Raw genomic sequence first — 22,343 nt, forward strand, 5'->3', positions numbered from 1 at the left:
CCCATTAATTATGGACACCAAGGAATTTGTGGTGTTAGAATGCCCACAATGTATTCACTTCGTAAGCTAGTACATGACTTATCACAATTGCATCAGGCATTAATATGTTCAGCTCTGTACAGCCTATAGTTCAAAATTGGTACACAGTATAATCTTATCTCTATTGCATATAAAATATATCAATTATAATCTGCAATGCACTATCCTACAAATCAAAAGTCTTTTGACTGGTTGTCATACATCATAGTTTTTCAGCTGCTGTGACAGCTCACCTTCTGTTGATTATATTTGGCCATGGCTTTGAAGTTTTCCTTGCTACCGAATGTCTGGCGTTCGTGGCCACCTTGGAAATGCCTGGGCAGTAAGTGCAGTGTCTGCCCACTGATACCCATATCTAACCCATTTTCTGTGCCTTCAAGTATGCCAGCCATGAGGCATCCCAAGGTTCTCATTCGGGCAATTGTCCTTTTATGTCCTCGTGTGAACATATGTTTTTGTTGAACCATGTAACTACCTGCCCTTGCATTCCTTGCAGCTGTAACACCCACATTATCTGGTGTGGGTGGGTAGGATCTGCTTACCAAGGGGGCTCAAACCGCTGGAATGTCAACCGCTTCCCTCAGTCACGCTTCTGGCCACCTTTGTGGCCATCCCCCTCTCCCTGATCGGCGTTTTAAATGTAAACTTGGTTGGGTCATTTTACTGGCCCTTGTTTTGTTGCACTAATATTTGCACCATCCGTTGCCATGCCCTTTGGGAGCTGCCCATGAGACGGGGAGTTAGCTGCTGCCCGCTATGGTCATTACGCCTCCTGCTACAGCAACACAAATGGTCAAATTCCCTGTATTCGTGTTGTGCCCACTTTCAGTGGAGACGTATCTGCTTTGCTATGACTTAATTCAATATTTTCTATTGTCCACAAAAGAGATTCCTCCACGCAGGACTGGTCATCTAAGGAGACCAGTTCCACACTAATATATCAGATAAAAAAATTTTTTTTAAACTGAAAATGAAGTGTAGATTTCTTGCCTTTGGATTTGTTTCATGTTTGTGGCAAATTTCCTAGAGCTCATAGGTTGACAAAGAATGCCAGTACCATTCCTGGAAATCGACATATGCCTTAGTCACATGCAGAATTTGTAAAAGATCAGAATTTCAACATGTTGCTCAAATATATATTTGCAGATGTTTCTTTATAGTTTTGTTGCCCACAGCGAACGTGTTTTCTCTACAAGTACATGCTCTCCCCACGGCCTGACCAAATATGTTAGTGTTCCCTTCACAGCAGTAACGTTAGTACCTTTTTCACTGAGTGAAATCATTTGCAAATGGTATGTGAATGAATACCCACAAATATAGAGGTTTGTGGGAACTCACCTGCTTTGTAGGTAATATCACCAAAGAAAGCGCACAGACACCTAACTCTACAGTTGTGAGTGAAGAAATTGCACCATACTGTCAGAATGTCTGCATCGTGCATTTCTTATATGAGAATAACATTTCACCAATCCCAATTTTCTGGATCAGGACTAGAATGTCCCTCAGAAAACGTATTTGTTTGTGCAATTAAGATGATTTAGGGGCCTATTAACCTTTGTGAAATGGGCCCTGGATTGGAAGTTAATGATAGATAAATACCAGCGTCTATCAATACCTTTTATGCAGAACATCGATGTAACCTTTGTTGACATTTCTGCTAAGCAATGATGGTGGCTGGATGCCCACTTTGTGTCCTGTCAGAGACAAACATCATAAACCAAATGCAACCAGAGCAACCATTTTACTCATTAAACACACAGTAATTCAAAACAGAGTTTTGAGGCTATAAAAAATTAACTAAATAAATAAATACATATACACAAAAAAGAAAGAGAGAGAGAAAGAAAGAGAGAGAGAAAGAAAGAGAGAAAGAAAGAAAGAAAGAAAGAAAGAAAGAAAGAAAGAAAGAAAGAAAGAAAGAAAGAAAGAAAGAAAGATAGAAAGAAAGAAAGAAAGAAAGAAAGAAAGAAAGAAAGAAAGAAAGAAAGAAAGAAAGAAATTGCCTTCAATTTATAACAAAATGGTCCTTGGGCATGTAGCAGCACATGCTGAAGGAAGCAAATACAGCAGCTTGATTTTTCCATATCGTGTCCCTTCAACTGAAACTACAGAGGCTACTAACACGACACTTCTGCTACTATACTACAATCTCCTTTTATTACCCCTTCTAGCATTTTTCAGGTCCCCTCCCTCAATGAACTCAGCAGATTTTTCTCTCTGCCCTGTAAACCATACCTGGTCATATTTTTTGCCTTTTGTGATGTACAGCGCCCTGTTGCTCCTGGCGACATTTGTGCTATAAATATATAGGTGCATACATATCGAAGCTAAACTAGCTTTTTAGGAGGTGTTGCAGTATAGGTTACTGAACTCCGGGTCATTCCAACATACTGGTGCTACACTCTACGGTTCAACTGTTCCAAAGAAAACCCAAATCACAGCTAAACAAAAGAAAGTAGGAGAAGCACTCAGTGAGTGCCATCACAACATTTGAAATTATCCAAGCAAAAAACACAATATCAGTCATCAATCAATTAAATCTCTGGCCTAGACAATTCCTCTTGTCTGATTAAACTTGTATCCTTTATTTTCATCTTGAGAAGTTCAAATAGGACATAGACACAGCCAACGCATTTCGTCCCAAAGTAATGTCAATTTACAAGGGCATCTGGGCAAGTAAACCTTTTGGGATCCACCCAAAACACACCACATATTACTTCCTTAGTGACCAGTTTCCAAAAAGATGTGAGGACAGAAGATGTTCACTACTGGGAAAGAATGCATTGACGGTAAAAAGCAAAAAACACCAAACCATTATTGCACACCCATCTACTAGTCAATCAGAGGCATACTGGTTGGATTTGGCATTAGGGTAACTAAATGGTAAATTAAAAAAAACTTTATTCACCAATAACTTTACGAAATAAAATCCATAAAAATAATTGTTAATAATTTCAACATCCATGAACCACTGACTTACATCTTGTGAGCTGTAAAGCCACATCAAGGCACCAACCGCTTTGTAGTCCATTCACATGCTTTTCATGCATTGAACACAGAAAACCAGTCACACTGCCAGCTGCGGGCCTAAGACAACACAACACTTACACTTACAAACAGCACTATTTAATGAATCATCACTCTCATATGCCAACAGAATTAACAAACCAGTCCCACCACCAAGCACCAATTAAAAGACAACTGACAAAACACACGTCAAGCAAGTCAATATAGATACTGGCTACCAGCCACCAACAGACCGCCAGTCCACACACAATGCCAGCAAAGTGGTAGCCCACATGCACCACCAGCCAAGCGCCAGTCCACACATACTGCCAGCCAAACACCAGTCAACTCACACTGCAAGTTAAGCGTCAGTCTACACACACTGCCAGCAAAAGTGCAAGTCCACATGCACCACCAGCCAAGCGTCAGTCCACACGCACCACCAACCAAGTGCCAGTCTACAGGCACCGCCAGCCAAATGCCAGTACACGCAGACAGTCAGCCAAATGTCACACACACAGAAACTTTCCCTGATTTCTAGTAGTTTTCTGTCCTCCTTGGGAGCAGATGGGAGTAAAAATATGGTGAATCTGCCCCCGGGGGAGGCAGAAATAGCCACAATATGTGGCCAAATAAAAAGGAGCGACCCTTCCCAGATTGTCCGCTCCCTTATTGCACAAATAATTATCCCTGGTGTCCAGTAGGCCTAAAAATATAGCTGATCTGCCCCAAAAAAGGGACAGAAACGGCCAAAATAATGCACAAAAAAGGGGAGCACCCTTCCTAAGTGGCCGCTCCCCACATGCCAATTTACAATATCCTTGGTGGCAATTGGATTCTGTCCCTCTTGGGAGCAAATCAGCTTCAAAATATGGTCGATCTGCCCCAAGACTGGCAGAAACAGCCAAAATAATGCCCCAATAAAAAGGGAAGTCAAGCTATCCTGGCTGATGAGGGCTAAAAGCCCGTAACCGGTCCTAGGAAGCTTGTTTCCAGTCCAGGGAGGACCTGGCCTGGCAGTTTGGGCTGGACTGTTCCCATTGGGCGCAGGGTCAAGACTGATTTGCATATGGATGGGCCCAAACTGGAATGGCATGGTGAGCAAAAAAAAGATGGATTTAGGCCCAGATCTCTATACTGGGGTGAATGTATGACATTGTTCTGCATTCTGTCCATCAACTGTTCTTTTTGCATTTGTCACCCGAGTGGGACGGGTATGCCTAGACATGGGTCCCGTGCTCTCCATGTCACTGGAGTCAAGCTATCCTGGCTGATAAGGGCTGAAAGCCCGAACCAGTCCTCGAATGCTTGTTTTCAGTCCAGGGAGGACCTGGCCTGGCAGTCCTGGCGGGACTGTTCCCATTGGGGGCAGGGTCATGACTGATTTGCATATGGCTAAGTCCAAACTGGAATGGCATGGTGAGCAAAAAAACTATGGATTTAGGCCCAGTTCTCTGTACTGGGGAGAATGTATGAAATTGTTATGCATTCTGTCCATCAATTGTTCTTTTTGCAATAAAAAGGTTGGCCCCCTTGCCTAAGGGCCCGCTCCCCCACATGCCAAATTACAAAATCCCTGGTATCTAGTGGGTTTCTGCCTCCCTTGGAGGCAGATCCTCCTAAAAATATGGCAGATCTGCCCAAAAGGGGGTCAGAAACCGCTAAATAATGCCCCAAAAAGGTGGAGCATCCTTGCCTATGGGGCAGCTCCCTACATGCCAAATAGCAATATACCTGGTGTCTAGGGGTTTTTGCCCCCTTGGCTGATCTGCCACCAAGCGGGGCAGAAATGGACAAACTTTGCCAATATATAAAAACGAGCAGCCCTTGCCAAAAATCCATGGTGGACTAGTGTGTGCATTCCTGCTGTGCAATTGCGTCCCCACCAGTAATTGTGCAGCAGGGATGGACTGCAAAGAGACACCAGGGAAAAGGAAAGCTCCTTTCTTCCCCCGGTGCATCTGAGCAGACCCTATACCCTCCCAAAGAGAAGAAACTCACCTCTTCTCTTGACTCGCTGGAAGTAAACAGCTTCCAGATTGTCTCAGCATATTTTAATGACGTCAGCACATATCGGGTGCACTGACGTCATCAGATCGCCGAGGGGAGAGAGGTCGGTGTGGCAGCAGAAGCACTTCTGCTGCTACCCCCAGTGGGAGTTTGTAGATGGGAGGCCCACGGGGAGCATCAGCGCTTTCCCCATGGGTGGGTGCAAGGATGTAACGGTTACATCCTCAGCACTCAAGCATCATGGCTGAGGATGTAACCATTATGCCGTTACTACATTCAAGGGGTTAAAAGGAAAATGTGGCTCTGTGCTTATTTAATTATTTAAAAATGTAGTAAAGGCGGTGACCTTCTCTGACGGTGTCTGTGAGCTACTGGTAGCTTACGATCGACTGGTTGGAGATGCCTGCATTAGAGTGAAAATGCATAACTCACCTGACTGCTGCCATTCCACAAGTGACTGGGGAGCGTCTTTGAGGCTGAGCACTTTGCATGCTAGTATTATCTTCAGCTGAGACATACCTTGGGGCTGATGTTCTTCAGCTGGAATGGGCAGAGGGCTATGGGCTACAGCAGCAGGAGAAATAATAAATAACGCAGCCGATAAAATCTGGGTGCAATGCGGGCCAGCAGGGACGGTAGAGAGAAATTACATGTCTCTCTTTGGTGCTGGTACATAGCATCCTGCACCCTCCTGCACTGCCCGCTCTGACCACCTCCCAACACTAGTAAGTGGGGTGCTCACTTTGGACTTGAAGACTGACAGTGCCAGTCAGTGAATGGAACCTACTCCTGGTCGCGTAAGGGCAAAAAGGCACCACTCTGCTGATGTGGAGCATGGGCAACAAAAAGCAAAGATGCGACCGCCTTAGTGTCTACCTCTGGGGTAAATCACACTGCATGGTCAGTGCAGTGTGGCAGACTCATTGTCAAAAAATAACAGGCACAGTGCCATTCCAGGATCCACGTGGGGCAGAGTCAACCGATGATGGGAATTGATTTGTCTGTATAGTGCCAGAGTTTACTGGCTCAAGTACAGCAGCACCTCTACACATATCCACATGTGGCATTGGATGGTCAGTCTTTTATTGTTTATGACTACCCCACGCACCCAACTGACAGCATGTAGTTTGGCTTGCCTGATGTGGTTGATTTTGTGATTTCCCCAAATAGTCCAGAGTTAATTTATTGTGGTTTTTGGTTAGCCTGAGCACACGCACACTGTTTCCATAGCTACTCTGCCAGCAGCAGACTTGCAGCAATCCTCCTAATGCACCTCAGGGTAGTTGGAGGGGTGCTATAATGCGTGACTATTTTTATTTTTTATTTTAAAAGTTTTATATAGCGCTTGCTTGACCCGTAGATATCAGAGCGCTTTACATACACACTGTAAAAAACAGAAGGACATTACATTACATAGTAGGCCGGCAGTAAGGAAGGAAACCAGAGAAAAAAAATACAGCATGAGAAATTAAATAAACAGTGCATCCAAGGGGGAGAGAACAATAAAAAAGAAAGGTAATTAACATAGTCCGGTCACCAACTAGCCTTGAATGTCAAGAGAGAGAGGAGTCGGCTCAGATATTGAAGTCTAGGTTAGATGATGTTGGTCAGGAAAGTATTTGTTAAGGAGATGGAGTTTCAGGTCCCTTTTGAAACAGGAGAAGGAGGGGTTGAAACTGAGCACTCCAGGGAGAGCGTTCCACATCCTGGGAGCGTTGCCAGAAAACGATCGTATTGGGTGGTTTTCTTTTTCAGTTTCAGGGGAATAAGAAGGAGTGAGTTGGAGTTTCTCAGTGTTCTGGATTGACCTGCTCTTACCAGTTTGTTGTATTGGTAGTTGGGGACCGGAGAGTGAAGGGTTTTGTGTGTGATGCAGGCCAGCTTGTAAATACACCTCCCTTCCATGGGAACCCAATTGAGGGAGTTGAGAGCTGGAGTGATGTGTTCAAATCTTTTTACTCCAGATACGAGTCAAGCGGCCATGTTCAGCACTGCCCTAAGAGAAGCTAGTGAGCTTTTGGAATCCCTGTTAGGATGGCGTTCTCGTAGTCAATTTTAGAGAGAACTAGGGATTGTACTACTGTCTTGAGGTCATCTTGGGGAAGAAAAGGTTTCAATTTCTTGAGGTGTTTTAGAGAGAAAAGAACACTTTTTGCAGAGTTTTTGATGTGGGCTTCCATTGATAAGTTCTTGTCAAGGGTGATGCCTAGAGACTAAACTGAGTCGGATAGGACGAGGGGGCAGTTTAAGGCAACCAGATTCTTGAGCCACTCTTGGATTGGATGATGGTTGCTTTTTGGAGAGAATAGGATTAGTTCTGTTTTATCTGGGTTGAGCTTTAAGTGGTTAACGTTGAACCAAGTTTGGATCTCGGTTAGAGTGGCATTGAGGTTTTGGATGTCGCTGGGAGACTTGATTTTGAAATAGATTTGGGTGTCATCCGCATAAAGGTGGTAATTCACTCCAGCTTTTTTTAAGATGATTGTGAGGGGTTCCATGAAGAGATTGAAGAGGTACTAGGAGAGGATCGAGCCTTGTGGGACCCCAAGTGAGACTTTTGTTGGCTTCGAGAGACAGGAGTTGATTTTAATTTGTTGTGAGCGGTGTTGAAGGAAGGAGGTGAACCATTTTAGTACTGTGCCATTGATGCCGAAGCGCTTTGACAAGGTCTCCAGAAGAACTGGTTGATTTACTGTGTCTAATGCCGCAGATAGGTCAATAAGGATGAGTAGGCAGGCATCACCTTCATCTAAGGCCTTGTGAATGTCGTCGGAGACATTGAGCATAGCTGTTTCCATGCTACAGCCTTTCCTGAATCCTGATTGAAAGGCGTCGAGGAGGTTGAACTCATCAATGTGTTTATTGAGTTGGTGTAGAACACAGTTCTCCAATGTTTTTGCAAGGAAAGGAAGGTTAGAGATAGGTCTGAGGTTGTTAAGATCATTCGGGTCGGCCCCAAGTTTCTAGAGAATGGGTGTGATTTGTCCTAGTTGAAGGGAGTCTGGGACACAGCCTGAAGTGAGAGAGGTGTTGATAATTTTTGTCCAGAAAGGAGAAATGGTGTGGTTGAGTTCTTTTAAAATTGTGGATGGGAGGGGGTCCATAGTGTGGGAGGAAGGTTTTATATTAGACTTATACTGAAGACCTCGTTTTCTGACATTAGCTCAAAGCCGAACTAATGTGCATTGTTTTTTTAGCTGGAGGCAGGTCTGATTGTCCTTGTTAAGAACTTTTTCTGAATTGTCAAGGGTGGTTGAAGGGGGGCAGGTTAAGAGGGAAGGAGGGTTAGCGGTTTGTATGAAGGATTGATCAATTTTAGAGACTTTATCAGTGAAGAAGGTGGCAATTTCTTCACATCGCTCATTGGTGGCTTCAATTTCTTGAGAGGGAGTGCAGTTAGTTTGGCTTTTGACAATGTTGAAGAGTTCTCTCGGTCTGTTTTTTGCCAGATCTAGTAGGCTGCGGAAAAAAGACGCCTTTTCACTGAAAATGTGTTTTTTGTATGCCCGCCGAGCAGATCTAACTTGCGCTAGGTGTAAGGTTGAGGGGTTTTGTCTCCAAGACCTTTCTGTTTGTCTGAGTTGACGCCTTTCATCATTCAGATCCACGTTAAACCAGGGTTTAGATTTGGTTCTCCTCAGTTGTTTCAGTTTGAGTGGAGCTCCTTGGTCTAAAACCTGTGTCATTTTTAGTTAAAGTGTGTAGTCCATGATGAGGGTTGGAGTTGAAGATGGGCATGAATCCTAGATTCAAGTTCGGATAAAGGGACTTCTTTGATGTTTCTGGTGAAGAGTTTAGGTTTGTCATCACGAAAGGTTGGTGGCTGACAAGTGTGTCAATCTTGAACAGAATGAGGTGGTGGTCGTACCAGTCAATGGGAGAAATTGCTCTCAGAGAGACCAGTTCATTCTTGGTAATGATCACATTCAGTGTTGCACCTTTGATGTGAGTTGGTTTATTGCAGAGTTGTTTGAGGTTATATATTTCCAATAGGTTGGATAGGTTCAGGACTGTGGAGTTTTCTGGGTCGTTCCAGTGGATATTGAGATCACCCTGGAACACGTCTTTAGTGTCTGTCAAGGAGAACTGTGTTATTAGGTCTGTTAGTTCTTCGGGGAAAAGTGTTTGGTCTCCAGGAGGATGGTGGATGGTGTGGAATTTGATGGGTGAGGTGCCCTTGGCAGTGAGTTCGACACCCAGGTATTCAAACGATAGGTATTCTGCAGATTTGAGTTTGGTAATCTGTATTCCAGCTTTGTGAATGATGGTTAGTCCCCCCCAGTTTTGATCGGCCTGTCTTGTCTGATGATGGTGTACCCTGGAGGGGTGAGAATGTCAAGAATGAGGCTGGAGTGGACATTGAGCCAGGATTCTGTGAGGAAAGCGATGTTAATTTCTTCAGCGAGTAGAGCTACAGCAATGTCTGTGGCGTGTTGTACTGTTGATCTGCAGTTTAGGAGCATGCAAGAGAGAGGGTAGGGAGCCTCGATGATGGGGGGAGTTAGGTGGATAGAGGAGTATTGAGTAAGAGGTCTAGGCGCGTGGACAGTTTTAGGGATTCTATTGGTGCCTATAATAATAGGGACGTGGAAAGGGGCTGACTTCTGGCTCCAAGCAAGTTAAGAGTTGTTGATCTCATCAGGTTTCGGTACCGAAAAGGGTTGGCGATCCTAGTTGGGTCGAAGTGCCTGACTCGCTGATGGACTGGAGGTTCAAGGGGTGCTCTGTGGGGCCATGGTAGAGGTATTGAGGGGGGAAGGAGCAAAACTACCCGGGGGGAGGGGGCCATGTGGCTTGGACCTGTTGAGAAGGTCTTGTAAGTATAGGAAATCAGCAGCACAAGAGTTAATATTCAGCTCCATTCTGTTCAGGTGCTGTGTTATTGAGCTGAAAACGTTAAATGTTTTAGGCAGGGGCCGAGAATGACTTGGGTCTCTGGAGGGAGGTTGAAGAGTGGTCAGGAATTGAAAGGAGTCCGTGGGATTAGGAGAGGAGAGAGGTTGGACGTAGGGACCCGGATTTGAGATGTTCCCATTCGAGGAGTTCAGAGGAGGAGAAGTGGGACTAGTGTCCAAGAGAGGAGGGAGGGAAATTCTAGGAAGGATTTCAGAGTTCCGGGGAATGTCAGAGCGGTCAGCGGTGGAGGCATGTTCTGTATGTAGGAGTGCGACAGCGGCAGGGGAGTGAGCAGTGGTAGAAGGGGGGAGAGTGACCACTGGATTGGAGATGATGTTGGATAAGGGGGAAGTAGGGGTCGGGTGAACAGGGTCTGTGTAGGTGGTAGGGGAAGATTGTGAGGGCGGGTCCAGATTATCAGGGGTAGAGAGGGGAGTGCCTGTGAAGATTTCAGCCGCAGGAGGGCTAGGGTTAGAGACCAAGCTGTCAAGAACGGCCTTGTGGGGCTTGTTAGTTGTGAGTTTGTTGTTCCTGGTGATATCAGTTGATGTGATAATGGTGGGTGTTTGGAGACGGAGAGTAGGGGGAGTGTGATTGAAGTGAGTGATGGAGGATGTCCATGAGTTGAGGAGTGGGTCCTCAGGGTAGGGAGTTTGGATCAGTTCCACGTTATTAGTGAAGGAGGAGGGGGATAGGGGAGATAGGGTTTGATGGCTCAGTTGAGTTAACGAGGAAAGAAGTGTGGGGAAGTGGTGGTCAAAAGTGTTGAGGTGCAGGTCAGTGGCCTGTATGTGAATGGTTCCAGTTCTGTAGATGGAAATGGTGAGTTACCCTTTGAAGGTCGGGGATATGGTAGTGGAGATTTTTCCACCATAGGGAATGATTACTGACTTGGCGACTTGAAGGTGAAGAGAGAAGGTGTTTTTCCATTTAGCCGGGCGATTAGTGTAAAAAATGAAGTTAGTTTTCATGCTGCTGTTGATCGCTGAGTGGTAGTTATCAACAATGTTTCCGGGTGTTGTTTTAGAGTAATGTGCTTGAAGTTCTTTTTTGTATTACTAGTCATTTTTTTGTGTAGTTAAGGGACCAGGAGTTGGGTCCGTAATGCACAAGTTTAGAGTTCTGGGTCGGGTTAGGCGGGTACATGATTGAATGGTAGAAATGACGAGTCGTAATCAGCAATCAAGCAGTAGGCTGAGGTGGTAGATTATCCTCAGTTGGGATGGTAGACAGAGCTTGGTGAGATTGCTTTGACCATACTGACTTCAGGTCACCATCTTGTGGAGCCACGAATGCAGGGTGGAGGAGGGCAAACAACAGAGTATTAAACTCTCACAGACTAGAGAGTATCAGCATACATAGTACAGGGCCAACAAAATGCACGCAAGTTATGTTAAAATAGTGATTCAGAGGAGCAGTTCAATAAAAAGTAAAACTACATTCTCTCTGTCATAAATGCCTATATGCAACTTAACTTGGAGTAGTATTCTGACAAAGTTAAGGGCGTGGAGCAAGAAGGAGGCTTAATCACGGTCAACTCATGGACATCCTCCATCACTCACTTCAATCACACTCCCCCTACTCTCCGTCTCCAAACACCCACCATTATCACATCAACTGATATCACCAGGAACAACAAACTCACAACTAACAAGCCCCACAAGAAAACAGTTTTTAAAAGATCCAGAACTTCAGCTCCCTGGTACTCCACTGAACTAAGGGAGAAAAAGCGTTTTTGCAAGAGACTAGAACGTAAATGGCGACTAGGCTACGCAGAAACAGATAAAACTATCTACAGAGATGCCATCAGGTCATACAAAAAAGATATAAAAAGTGCGCAATCCTCATACTACTCCAACCAGATCGCAGAGGCCAGCTCTAGCTCAAAAGAGATATACAGCATAGTAAAAAGCCTCATTACTCTCCCCACACCCCCGTCTATAACGGAGAACCCACAGCTCCGCTGTGAAGACCTGGCTAATTTCTTTTCGCAGAAAATCAACCTTATATACTCATCTTTCCCTTCTACAGACCAGACCGCTCTGATCAAAGCAGCCCCTTGTCCCCCTCAAATTCACTCACCCAATCACCTTCCGGTGTTGGCGGAACTCCCCCAGTTGCAGGCAGATCACCCATCCAATCACCTCCCGGTACTGGCGGAATTCCCCCAGTTGCAGGCAGATCACCTCACCTCCCTCATGCACCAGGTGAAGTCGGGCTCCCCTAGAGACCCAGCACCCCCATATGTTCTAGTTTCGGCGATTCAAACCATCCTCCCCACACTGCTTGAAGTACTCAATACCTCGATCACCACCAGCATAGTACCAACAGCGTGGAAGCAGGCTATGGTAAGGGCCCTGATTAAAAAACCAAATCTTGACACCAAGAATCTCAGCAATTACCGCCCGATCTCCTTGTTGCCTTGGGCAGCCAAAATCCTGGAGAAACATATAAACAGTATCATAACAACTTTTCTCGAACAACACCAACTTCTCGATCCATCCCAGACTGGCTTCCGCCCCAGGCATGGGACCGAGACAGCACTGCTGGCAGTCACAGAGGAGTCCAGGAGAATCTTAGATCGGGGAGGATCGGTGGCAATCATCCTCCTCGATCTGAGCGCCGCATTCGATACCGTTAATCACGGTATCCTTTTGCGGCGTCTCCAGGACACCGGAATATCTGACAGAGCTCTGGAGTGGCTCAAGTCCTACCTGAGTGAAAGATCCTTCCAGGTGTATGAGGGCAATGTTACTTCCTCCAGCAAACCTCTGGGATGTGGGGTCCCACAGGGATCTTCATTGAGCCCGACGTTATTTAACGTCTACATGAGGCCACTGGCTGAGATCGTCCGTCCGTTCGGTATCAAGATCATTACCTACGCGGACGATACCCAGCTGGTGGTCTCCTTGGCACAGGCGGGCGGTACGTCAGCAAATGTAGATCTCGCAGGCTGCCTGGATACGGTCAAAAGATGGATGACCAAGTCTTGTCTCAAACTTAATGGAGACAAGACAGAGCTCATGCTCCTGGGTCACACTTTACCATCGACCATAGACAATCTCTGGCCCACCAGCCTAGGCCCGGCTCCAACACCTAAAGACGCCATTAAGAGCCTTGGTGTCTGGCTCGACAGGTCCCTGTCCTTTGACCAACAGGCTACAAAACTTTCTGCCACCTGTTTTGGTATCCTGAGAGTCATTAGGAAGATCTTGCCGCTACTCCCCTTTGATGCAAGAAAAACCGTAGTCCTGGGCCTGATTCAATCGCGGCTGGACTATGGAAACGCATTATATCTCGGAGCTCCCGACTTCACCTTGCGCAAATTACAACTAATACAGAACTGTGCAGCCAGAACACTCTTACAAATCCCCCGCAGATCCTCAGTAAAGCCCGGACTGAGGAAACTGCACTGGCTCCCCGTAAAGGAAAGAGTAGACTTCAAATCACTCTGCATCGCACACCAGACTTTCTGGTCGCAAGGCCCGACCATCAACCTCCCTCTTATCACACCCTATCTACCCACTAGACAGCTGCGTTCCACTTCTGCACATCTAGCCATTGTACCGCAAATAAAGAAATCAAGATCCGGAGGCCGCTCTTTCTCCTTCAATGTGGCAAAAAAGTGGAACGCCCTACCCCAGCATCTCAGATCAAACCCCGACATTCTCTCTTTTCGCAAACAGCTGAAAACGCTCCTGTTCACCACATAACCATGGTACTGAATCTACCCTCCTCCTAACTCACACCTCAGAGATATGCTTAGCGCTTGGACGCCTCAGGGCAGCTACCCGCGCTTTAGAAATCCGAATTCATTCATTCATTAGGATTGCTGGACTGGCAGAAGGATGAAAAATGGGCCACAAGATGGAGCTAATGTCTCATTATTATCCTTGCTTTGCTATTTCAGCGGTTTGCAATGCTTTTGAAGCCTGGGGGCCAGATGTTTAGTTGTTGGGTACACTGATGAGTTAATGAAGGGTGAGCCTCTCAAATTGGCAGACCCGCCATTTGCGAGTTGCTCAGTGAATATGTTACTTCAGTTGTTCATGATTATGTTGAGAGGCAGATGGTACTAGGAATGGCCTGTAAGCAGCAGACACTAGTTAGTAGGGAGTCCGTGCCAAGATGGCCTCTGCTAGTGCTCTATCAGTCCTCTTTCTATTTTTATGAAGAGGTAGAGGTGAGGACCTCTACTGTCTTTTTGTTTACCTCATCCTAGAGGCCTCACAATGGCTAAACAGGAACATAAAATAGAAAAGAAAAAAGAAAAAGAAGCACCAAAAAAAACACCAAAAGAAAAACCAACAGTGAATTGTCTCAAGGTGCACCAATCTAGTTAGCTGCCTCCAAAAGTGCTAAACAACAACAAAAAAACAGTGTGCACCGGGGCGTCAGGCCAAAAATCACTCTGGGCCAGGCTGCCAGCCCTCCAGTCGACAGAGAGGGAAAGTCGGCAGGGGAATTCAACCAGCGTACCACAGTCGCAATCAGGGCCGTCTCAGCTGTTTCTAGAGTGCACAGGCATGGGGTAAATTCACTAGGTGCAGCTCGTAATTCTGCCCTCTCAGCTGTAACTAGACCGGTGATCTAGAGTGTTGGAGATCACGATGACCCAGGTGGGAGCCAAGCACCGGCCGCAGGCGTAATATGTCAGGCAGAGAAGGGATGCAGGACGTACCTTCACAGCCGGCAAGCCGCCGACAATAGGATCTTCTGTTCTAGGTCGGCTGCGGCGTTCAGGGCAGGCCACGAGCAGGTGATGAGGCTCCGTCGGTGCGGAACAGCATAGGAGTCAGAGCACCCCCACGAACTGCCGGACAGGTCATGAGCCCCGACTGAGTTTACCTGAAGTGAAAACACCTCAATTGCCGTGCGACCAAAGACACTGCACCTCAGCATACGGGCACAGGACATGGAAGCGAGGGCCGCAGCAACAGAGAACGCATCAGGCGGACAGCAAAAATGAAATCTTTGAGGAAGGTGGGCGTTGTGGGCGCTGCGGCGAAGAGACGGTCAGAGAGCGGGTCAGGACCTCAATTGGGTTCACCCGAGTGAGAGCACCTCAGATGCCTGAATCCCAAAGAAGCTGGTGCCGGGACTGCAGGCTCGACAGCGGACCCAGGAGCTGGGAGCGTGGGTCACAACCCACGGAGAGTGCATTGGGTGGTCCAGCGAGGATGGTGAGCGCAGTGTGTGCGGAGGCAGGGACCGGCGAACTTGTTGAGTCCGGGGCGTCCAGCTCCTCAAGTACAGGTTGGTGACTCCAAATTGGAGATTTGTGGTCCAGGAGTAGTAAGCGGCACAGATTAAAGACAATGCGGGTGGATGGCTGGGTTAGCGAGAGATATTAACCGTACAGTGATCCCTAACCAGGGAGCTTCAAAACTGGGCTCCAATGCATTTTGATGCGCTGATGAGGCCATCCACTCTAAAACGCCTTAGTCTCATCCCTGATGTGTGGTTTTTAGAAGGGCAGGAATTAAAAAATCACTAAAATCATTGAGGGTATGAAGGATGTCTCCATCCCTCTAGTGCAGTATAATAGTAATACCGAGAATGGGGAGAAGAGCAAAGGAAATGTAAGACGCCCCATTCCAAAGGCCATCTTGGAGAATTTTGAGACCCCGACAGAACAAGAATTTACAGGAACAGCCCTCAATATAACATCAGGATCCCCATTGGACCCTCTACCTCATAAAATAGTAAAGGAGTTCGGGGACGAACTCTTTCCAGTACTTCGACAGCTGTGTAATCAATCTCTTAACACATGCACTGTACCAAAAGACTGGAAATTGGCGGTTGTCACCCCCCTATTGAAGAAATCAAATCTAGATCCGAACTGCCATAAAAACTATCGACCTATATCGCTCCTGCCATACCAAATTAAGATCATGGAGCGGCTGGTCAGTAGGTCACTGGCCCTCTTCCTGGAAACTAACAACATCCTTGAAGAGGAGCAATTCGGTTTCAGACCAGATCATGGAACCGAGTCAGCTCTACTGACGGTTCTGGACGACCTACGAATGAAGGCGGACAGGGGAGAATCAGCAATCTTAATCTTGCTGGACCTGTCCGCCGCATTCGATACGGTGAATCATGACATTCTGCTGACAAGACTGAAGAGCATTGGAGTTGGCGGAGTTGTGTTCGACTGGTTTCACTCCTATTTGACGGACAGATGGCAGGCAGTAGCAATCCCTCCGTACCAGTCAGAGTTTGTTACAGTTCCACATGGGGTCCCACAGGGGTCTGCTATTAGTCCGATACTTTTTAACGTATACATGCAACCCCTGATGGGCATCATCAAGGCTCACGGCATTAGCGTGATCAACTATGCGGATGACATGCAGCTGATGATCTCTCTTGATGGTGCCCACGCAGACTCACTTGAGACCTTCCACACCTGTATGTTGGAAATTACATCTTGGTTAAATCAGAACTCATTACAGTTTAATAGTGACAAAACCGAAATAATGCATTGCAAAGTAGGTAGAATCACTAGAAGTCTACCCACGGACTTCTGGCCTCTGGAGCCAGGGGAGTTATTAACCCCAGTGAAATCAGTGAGGAACCTTGGAGTCAGTTTCAATGACAGTCTGAGTCTAGAGACTAATGTCAATAAGCAGGTGAGTAGCTGCTTCGCCTTAATGCGAGGACTTCGAAAGCTGCTGCCCCTTTCACCAACACAGGTTAGAGCCACCATAATTAGGAGTACCATTCTCAGCCGCCTGGATTACTGTAATGCTCTGCTCCTGGAATCCCCTGCCTACCTGATTTCCAGACTTCAGAGCATCCAGGCGGCTGCAGCAAAATTGGCACTCTCCCGAGGACGAAGATCCTCTACTACCCTCGCACTGGCTGATTTACACTGGCTACCTGTACACCAGAGGATCCTTTTTAAATCCCTATGCACTCTCTTTAAGGCAGTGCATGGGATGGGCCCCCGACCACTTCAAAACAAATTTAAATGGTATGAACCCACTCGGTCCTTTCGATCCTCCTCTTCTAATCTCATCAGTATACCCAGGATCAGGAAAGCCACCTATGGTGGCAGAGCCTTCAGCATAGCGGCAGCTCATGTGTGGAATAGACTACCTATTGACATCAGGAAAACAGATGAACTGATGGCCTTCAGAAAAAAGGTGAAAACATGGCTTTTCCCTAAATTCTAACTACCCAGAATCAAATGATATCCCTTCTACCCCTGATGCACAGCGTTTCAGCTATATGTACACAGCGCCAAGATGCCCGTAGGGTTGCAGAGTGCTTTATAAATACTATAAATAAATAAATAAATAAATAAATAAATTAGCAATGATGAACCAGGGATTTTTTTTTAAAGATTTGGCCAAAAATATTGTTGAAGGACAAATCTAAAATGACCAGGGTTTAACTCTTTACTTGATAACATCAGAAGGCAATTGTGGAGGGTGTTGCAATGGAATGTGAACACTAATACCCGGACCCAATGGGATGACCTAGACACAGAGCCCCATTTTCTCAGGTCAGGTGATGAGCAGAAGCATAATTGAGAGACGGCACCTTCAACTAAGACATGGCAAAGACAGCACAGATAAGTTTCGGCATAAGCAGATGGATATCTAAGAAGTTAGGGCCAAGAAAATAAAGTGATACATAGCAGAATTGTATTTTGTTACACCAACTCACTCCACTTTTTGTATGTCTATCACCCCCAAGGCACAGGCTGTTAACAAGTTTATTTGAATTCCAAGTCTAGATTCCAAAGTAATGTCTTAAATGATTACCAGACAAGTTGATGTTGTGTTGCATTAGTCCAGAAATAAGCCCTCCCCTTAACCACAGCCATTTTCAAACAGCTTATGCATAAAATAAGTATAAAAAGAGGCGACGATATACAATTTCCAAAAGCCTGTCTTCTCAACGATGATTCTTTAAAAGTGCTATCCAATCTGATTTTTTTTTGTATAAGGAAATCTTCTATGTCTGTCACTACCTTGAGATAATTCCCTCAATTTCATGGTTGCCCTTTCAAAATGTCATTATAGAAATGATTTAAGTTTCTCTAAGTAGTATGTTGCTTTAGAATATATTAGCAAACTATATGTACCTCCTGACCATTATACACAGGCTTACAGTGCTTAAGTAAAGAGAAAAAGGAAAAATAAAACATGTTTTTTCTTCTTCCTATTTCATCTTCTTTCAATTAACGGGAATTCCATTTTAAGGGGATGCTTGTAACAATTATTCTACAACTTTAATTGGTTTTCCAAAAAATGCTGTGATTCCACATCAGGGATATACAAACTGGTGGTGAGGAAATGGCTCGACGTGCTTAATTCTCGAACAACTGTGCACAGAGAAAATACACACATGATTTCCAACGAAATACAGCCTCGTCTAGTTGAATTAATTGTATAAAAGTAGCCGAGCCAGGGAAAAACAGTTATCAGTATCTGTTTCATCACGGTGGCAATGAGTTTGAACATTGACTCTTTTTTGCTACTGAAATTCCAATTGACTGAATTGCTCCTCTGCTCAATATCAAAAGTCTCAAAGTGAGACTTTTGATATTGTTCCAAAAGAATTCAGGCACAAACGCAGAGCACCTAGTGGTAATGGGTAACTTTCATTCCGCTACATATCTAATCAGCACAGCAAATCATCATAATGATACTTATATTTATCATGCAAATGTTTGATGTTGAAACTCATTTTTTAAGTCCGAGATATGGTAGGTGTCCCAATTTTCCTCCAAACAATGAAACGCACCAACAGAAGAAAGGGGCAGGTACTGCACTAACAAGCATCAAAAGTGACAATTACTACAATAGGAGATACAGAGGTAGCACAAACAAAGGAGTGTGAAGCATTGGTAAAGTCAATAGGTTTTGCCTTTTGGCTTTGACAGTGTTTTTTCTGGACACTGTATAGCATTGGTACAATTAAAAATAAAATGTTTATTGATAATACTGCTCTGACATGGCAAAACAAGGCTGGGAAGCAACAGAGGAGCTGGGGTGAGCGATACAAAAATAATAAACAACGACCAAAGCCAAGTTGTGTGCTGATGATTTGGGGAAGCAATGGACATGTTTGTCAGAGGACAACATGGAGATTACTGAGGAGCCGAGTTGTAGGAAGGGAAGCATGAAACATGAAGAGGGCAAGAAATCACATGCATTCGGGGAGGCTCCTTACGGAAAATAAAACAAGCAGTAGCAAAGCCAAAAGGTCTGGCTTCAATTTTGGGTCCTGATCGACATATAATGAAAAAAAAACCTGAAGCAGTGAAAAATTAAAAAACAAAAAATGGTGTAGGAATTACCATCTTTTTCATGGTTGTTTTAGGTACCCCATATTTTAGCCCTATATGTTTTGCTGGATGTATAGCTCTGTGCACTTTAACCCTGCTAACAAGTAGTAAAGTACCTGTAGTCCACCTTTAACCACGATTGAATGGGCATAATCAAAATTGACATGTGTAACTTACATGTAAGCGCCTAATATATGGGACATAGTGCGCCCAGGGCCTGTAAGATAAATGCCACTAGTGGGTTGCAGCATGTACTGTACGACCCACTAAAGTGGCAGTGTAAAACATCTTCAAGCCTAACCATTGTAGCCTGACTGGAACAGTTTATAAACCTTGATTCGATCCTTTGAAATAAGTTCTTTTGATAGGTTGTTTTAAATATTACATCGGCCTTAAAGCCAATAAGGCAGGGTGCATAGTATTTACAAGTTGGACATGTACAAAATGTAATGTTAGTCATGTCCTTACAGTGACTAGGTCCCAAAAGTTATTTTTTACTGTAACAAGGCTGGCTGTTCCATATGGAAACACTGTGATGCAATATTACATTTAATAATACTATTTTCCACAAGGAAACTCATAGAACTCTCATACTTCGATCCTTTGTGTTTCTTAACAGCCCAATTCATTGGTGAAGTCTGAGTTTTGATAACATAACTACAAATGAAAAGGTACTATTAGAAAGTTAACTTTGCTGCCTAAAGCCCCAGAAGTCAGATTTGTATTAGCCTCTAGCTGCAGCTCTAAGTGGGCTCAGCCCTGAATGAGATATGAAAACTGCTCTCAGAACAGAAACAAAGGCTTCAGTGCAGCAACGTGTTTCTATTGTTCTGCAGAATTACCATTACAGCAGTGCCCATAATCTTAATTAAATGCAAAGGGTCCTTCCCTGTCATAGACACCTGCACCCATCTTTGTTCCCCTAGTTAGGCAGGTTCAAATTCCAGTAGGGAGGAATTTGTCCCCAGACCTGGTTTGAAGTGACCACAAAGCGGGGGTTGGTCATTTTTCCAGCCACACATTTGGGGTGGGCACACAGGCTTTGCACTAAGGGGGAGGCGGTTTGCCATCTTGTATTTACGCAGGGAGGGATATTGTGGAATTGTTTTCAGTAAGCCACACAGATAATGCTACAAAAGTGGGTAGGGTATCCCAAGGGAAGTTTTACCCCATTGGCTAGGGAGTAGCCAGGAGTTATCCACATCCACAAGCTGGTGATAGGAATACATGTGCATCCCCAGTGCCCACCTCAGAACACTACTGGACATGAGAAAGATCAGAAGAGGTTGTATCATACTGTGTGTGACTGGAGAACTGGAACTGATCTCTTATATACTCAGGAGAAAGAGGTGGACTCCAAAGATCATAAGGCTGACCTCCTGTTAAAACTACTGAGACACAACTAGCGGCCTTTCCTTCAACTGTTCCAACTTTACCTGCCTTTTCTGGGGTGAGTTTACTTTTTCACTGTAGTGGATGGCACCATGGGTGCTACTGTCCAATTGTGAAATTTAACTTACAGCCCCTGGGTACAAATGTGTGCCTTGTACCAGGAGCTTTCAGGTAAGGAAAATTGGCAATCAGGGATATGCCAATTTCATGCCAATTTCATCCCATTGAAAAGGGTATCACATAATGCAGAGTTCAACAGCCAACAAAAAGAGTCAAGGCAACAATCTGATACCACCCCACATGTTGGTCATTTCCAGCAATTGGGGGCATTTCCAAGGCGGCAATTAGACTAGATGCATAAATGGATGCTCCGTCCACCCACAGAAATTTGGCGTGAGGCATTGTCCCGCATTCCCCTCGCGTGAGGGCGCTGGATGAAATAGTATTCATCCAACACTGGAAACACTTCTTTTCACCTACTTATGGGCAGTTTGACTACTGGCAACAGCGGGATGACGCAGGAGCCGCCACCATAAACTGCCACTTGGAGATGGTTGTGGCTCCTTCCCCATCTAGTGTGGAGTTCAAGAGTCTCTTGGGCTGCAGAAACTGGCCCCAAGGCCATGGGAGTTGCTTAGCAGTCCACCAGCACAAGAGTTGGAACTTGGCCCCTACAAGCCGTGAAGTTGCGTCCAACATTGGCCTCATGGGTCTGGAGGGCTCATCTAAAGGCTGGAGCTCCCGGGCTATGGCACATTAGGCGTGCCTGGAAGATGGAGGGATAGGGAGAGCTGCACTGAACTGCTATGTCAACTGGAGTGGACCTCGTTGTGTGCACCTCACAAGAGAATGCAGAGAAGTTCATGGAATTCCTTGCAGAGTACCCTGATAGCTTCCTTAGAACCCAAGTTGGATACACGAATTTTAGATGTGGGGTTTCTCAGGGAAGATCAAAAAAAGCTGAAAGAAAGGGTGAGTAATACTGAAACGACGTTAGCATAGCTGCACCCCTTTGTGACCACAGCTCTGGCACAACTTGAGGCACTCCAAAAAAAGTGATCATATTGCGCTCCAGGATGAAGGATGCTGAGGCCGCTCTAGGTGAAATAGCATTCAGGCAGTGTGACTACCCATTAGGGTACAGGGCCCGAATATGACCTATATTTAGAGACCTGGTTAACGGAGCAGGAATTGGGGGGGCTCGACTTTCTTTTTGGTGGAACAGGCCCACAGAGTTCCATGTAGGCCGCCTCCATCAAGGGCACCCCCACGCCCGTTAGATGTGTGACTTTTCAACTTTAGGAACAGAGACAACATCTTGCAAATAGCCAGAGTCAAGGGCCCATGGACAGTGAAAAACAGCACAGTCACAATATTCCCGGATTTCACATCGAAATAACAGAGACAGCAGGAGTCCTTTCATAAGGTGAAACCACAACTTTGCCTTCTAAATGTTAAAAATGCACTGCTGTTCCAGGCAGTACTAGATGAGAATAAAGCACGATTTTTCACTTAACTGAAGGAGGTGTGGGTTTGGTTGGAAGCAGAGGGAGAAATGGTAACTCCCTCTCCAACAGAGGCCAGAGAGGGGTGTAAGACCCATAAAAATAGACGTTGCTTCAACAAAAGAATCCGTAGCAAACCTATGAAGGAACAAGCTGCTATTGGAAGGACCCAAGTATTGGCAGATGATCGAAAAACA

At 45.4% G+C, this 22,343-nt stretch overlaps 1 protein-coding gene across 3 annotated transcripts in view; it reads right to left on the reverse strand.

Annotated features, from left to right (window-relative positions):
• Window positions 1-22,343, reverse strand: part of LOC147679997 (CD5 antigen-like) — a 768,709-nt gene that overhangs the window by 576,214 nt on the left and 170,152 nt on the right. Inside the window, exon 2 of one of the 3 annotated variants that reach the window (XM_086943541.1) lies at window positions 1,655-1,733. The exons of the other annotated variants lie outside the window; for them this stretch is intronic. Coding sequence (XP_086799667.1) covers window positions 1,655-1,691 — 37 coding nt within the window. The 5' untranslated portion in view covers window positions 1,692-1,733. The remainder of the gene's footprint in view (window positions 1-1,654; window positions 1,734-22,343) is intronic. 3 annotated transcript variants of the gene reach the window in all.

Source organism: Lissotriton vulgaris, chromosome 11 (assembly GCF_964263255.1).
Source record: "Lissotriton vulgaris chromosome 11, aLisVul1.2, whole genome shotgun sequence".
NCBI lineage: Eukaryota > Metazoa > Chordata > Amphibia > Caudata > Salamandridae > Lissotriton > Lissotriton vulgaris.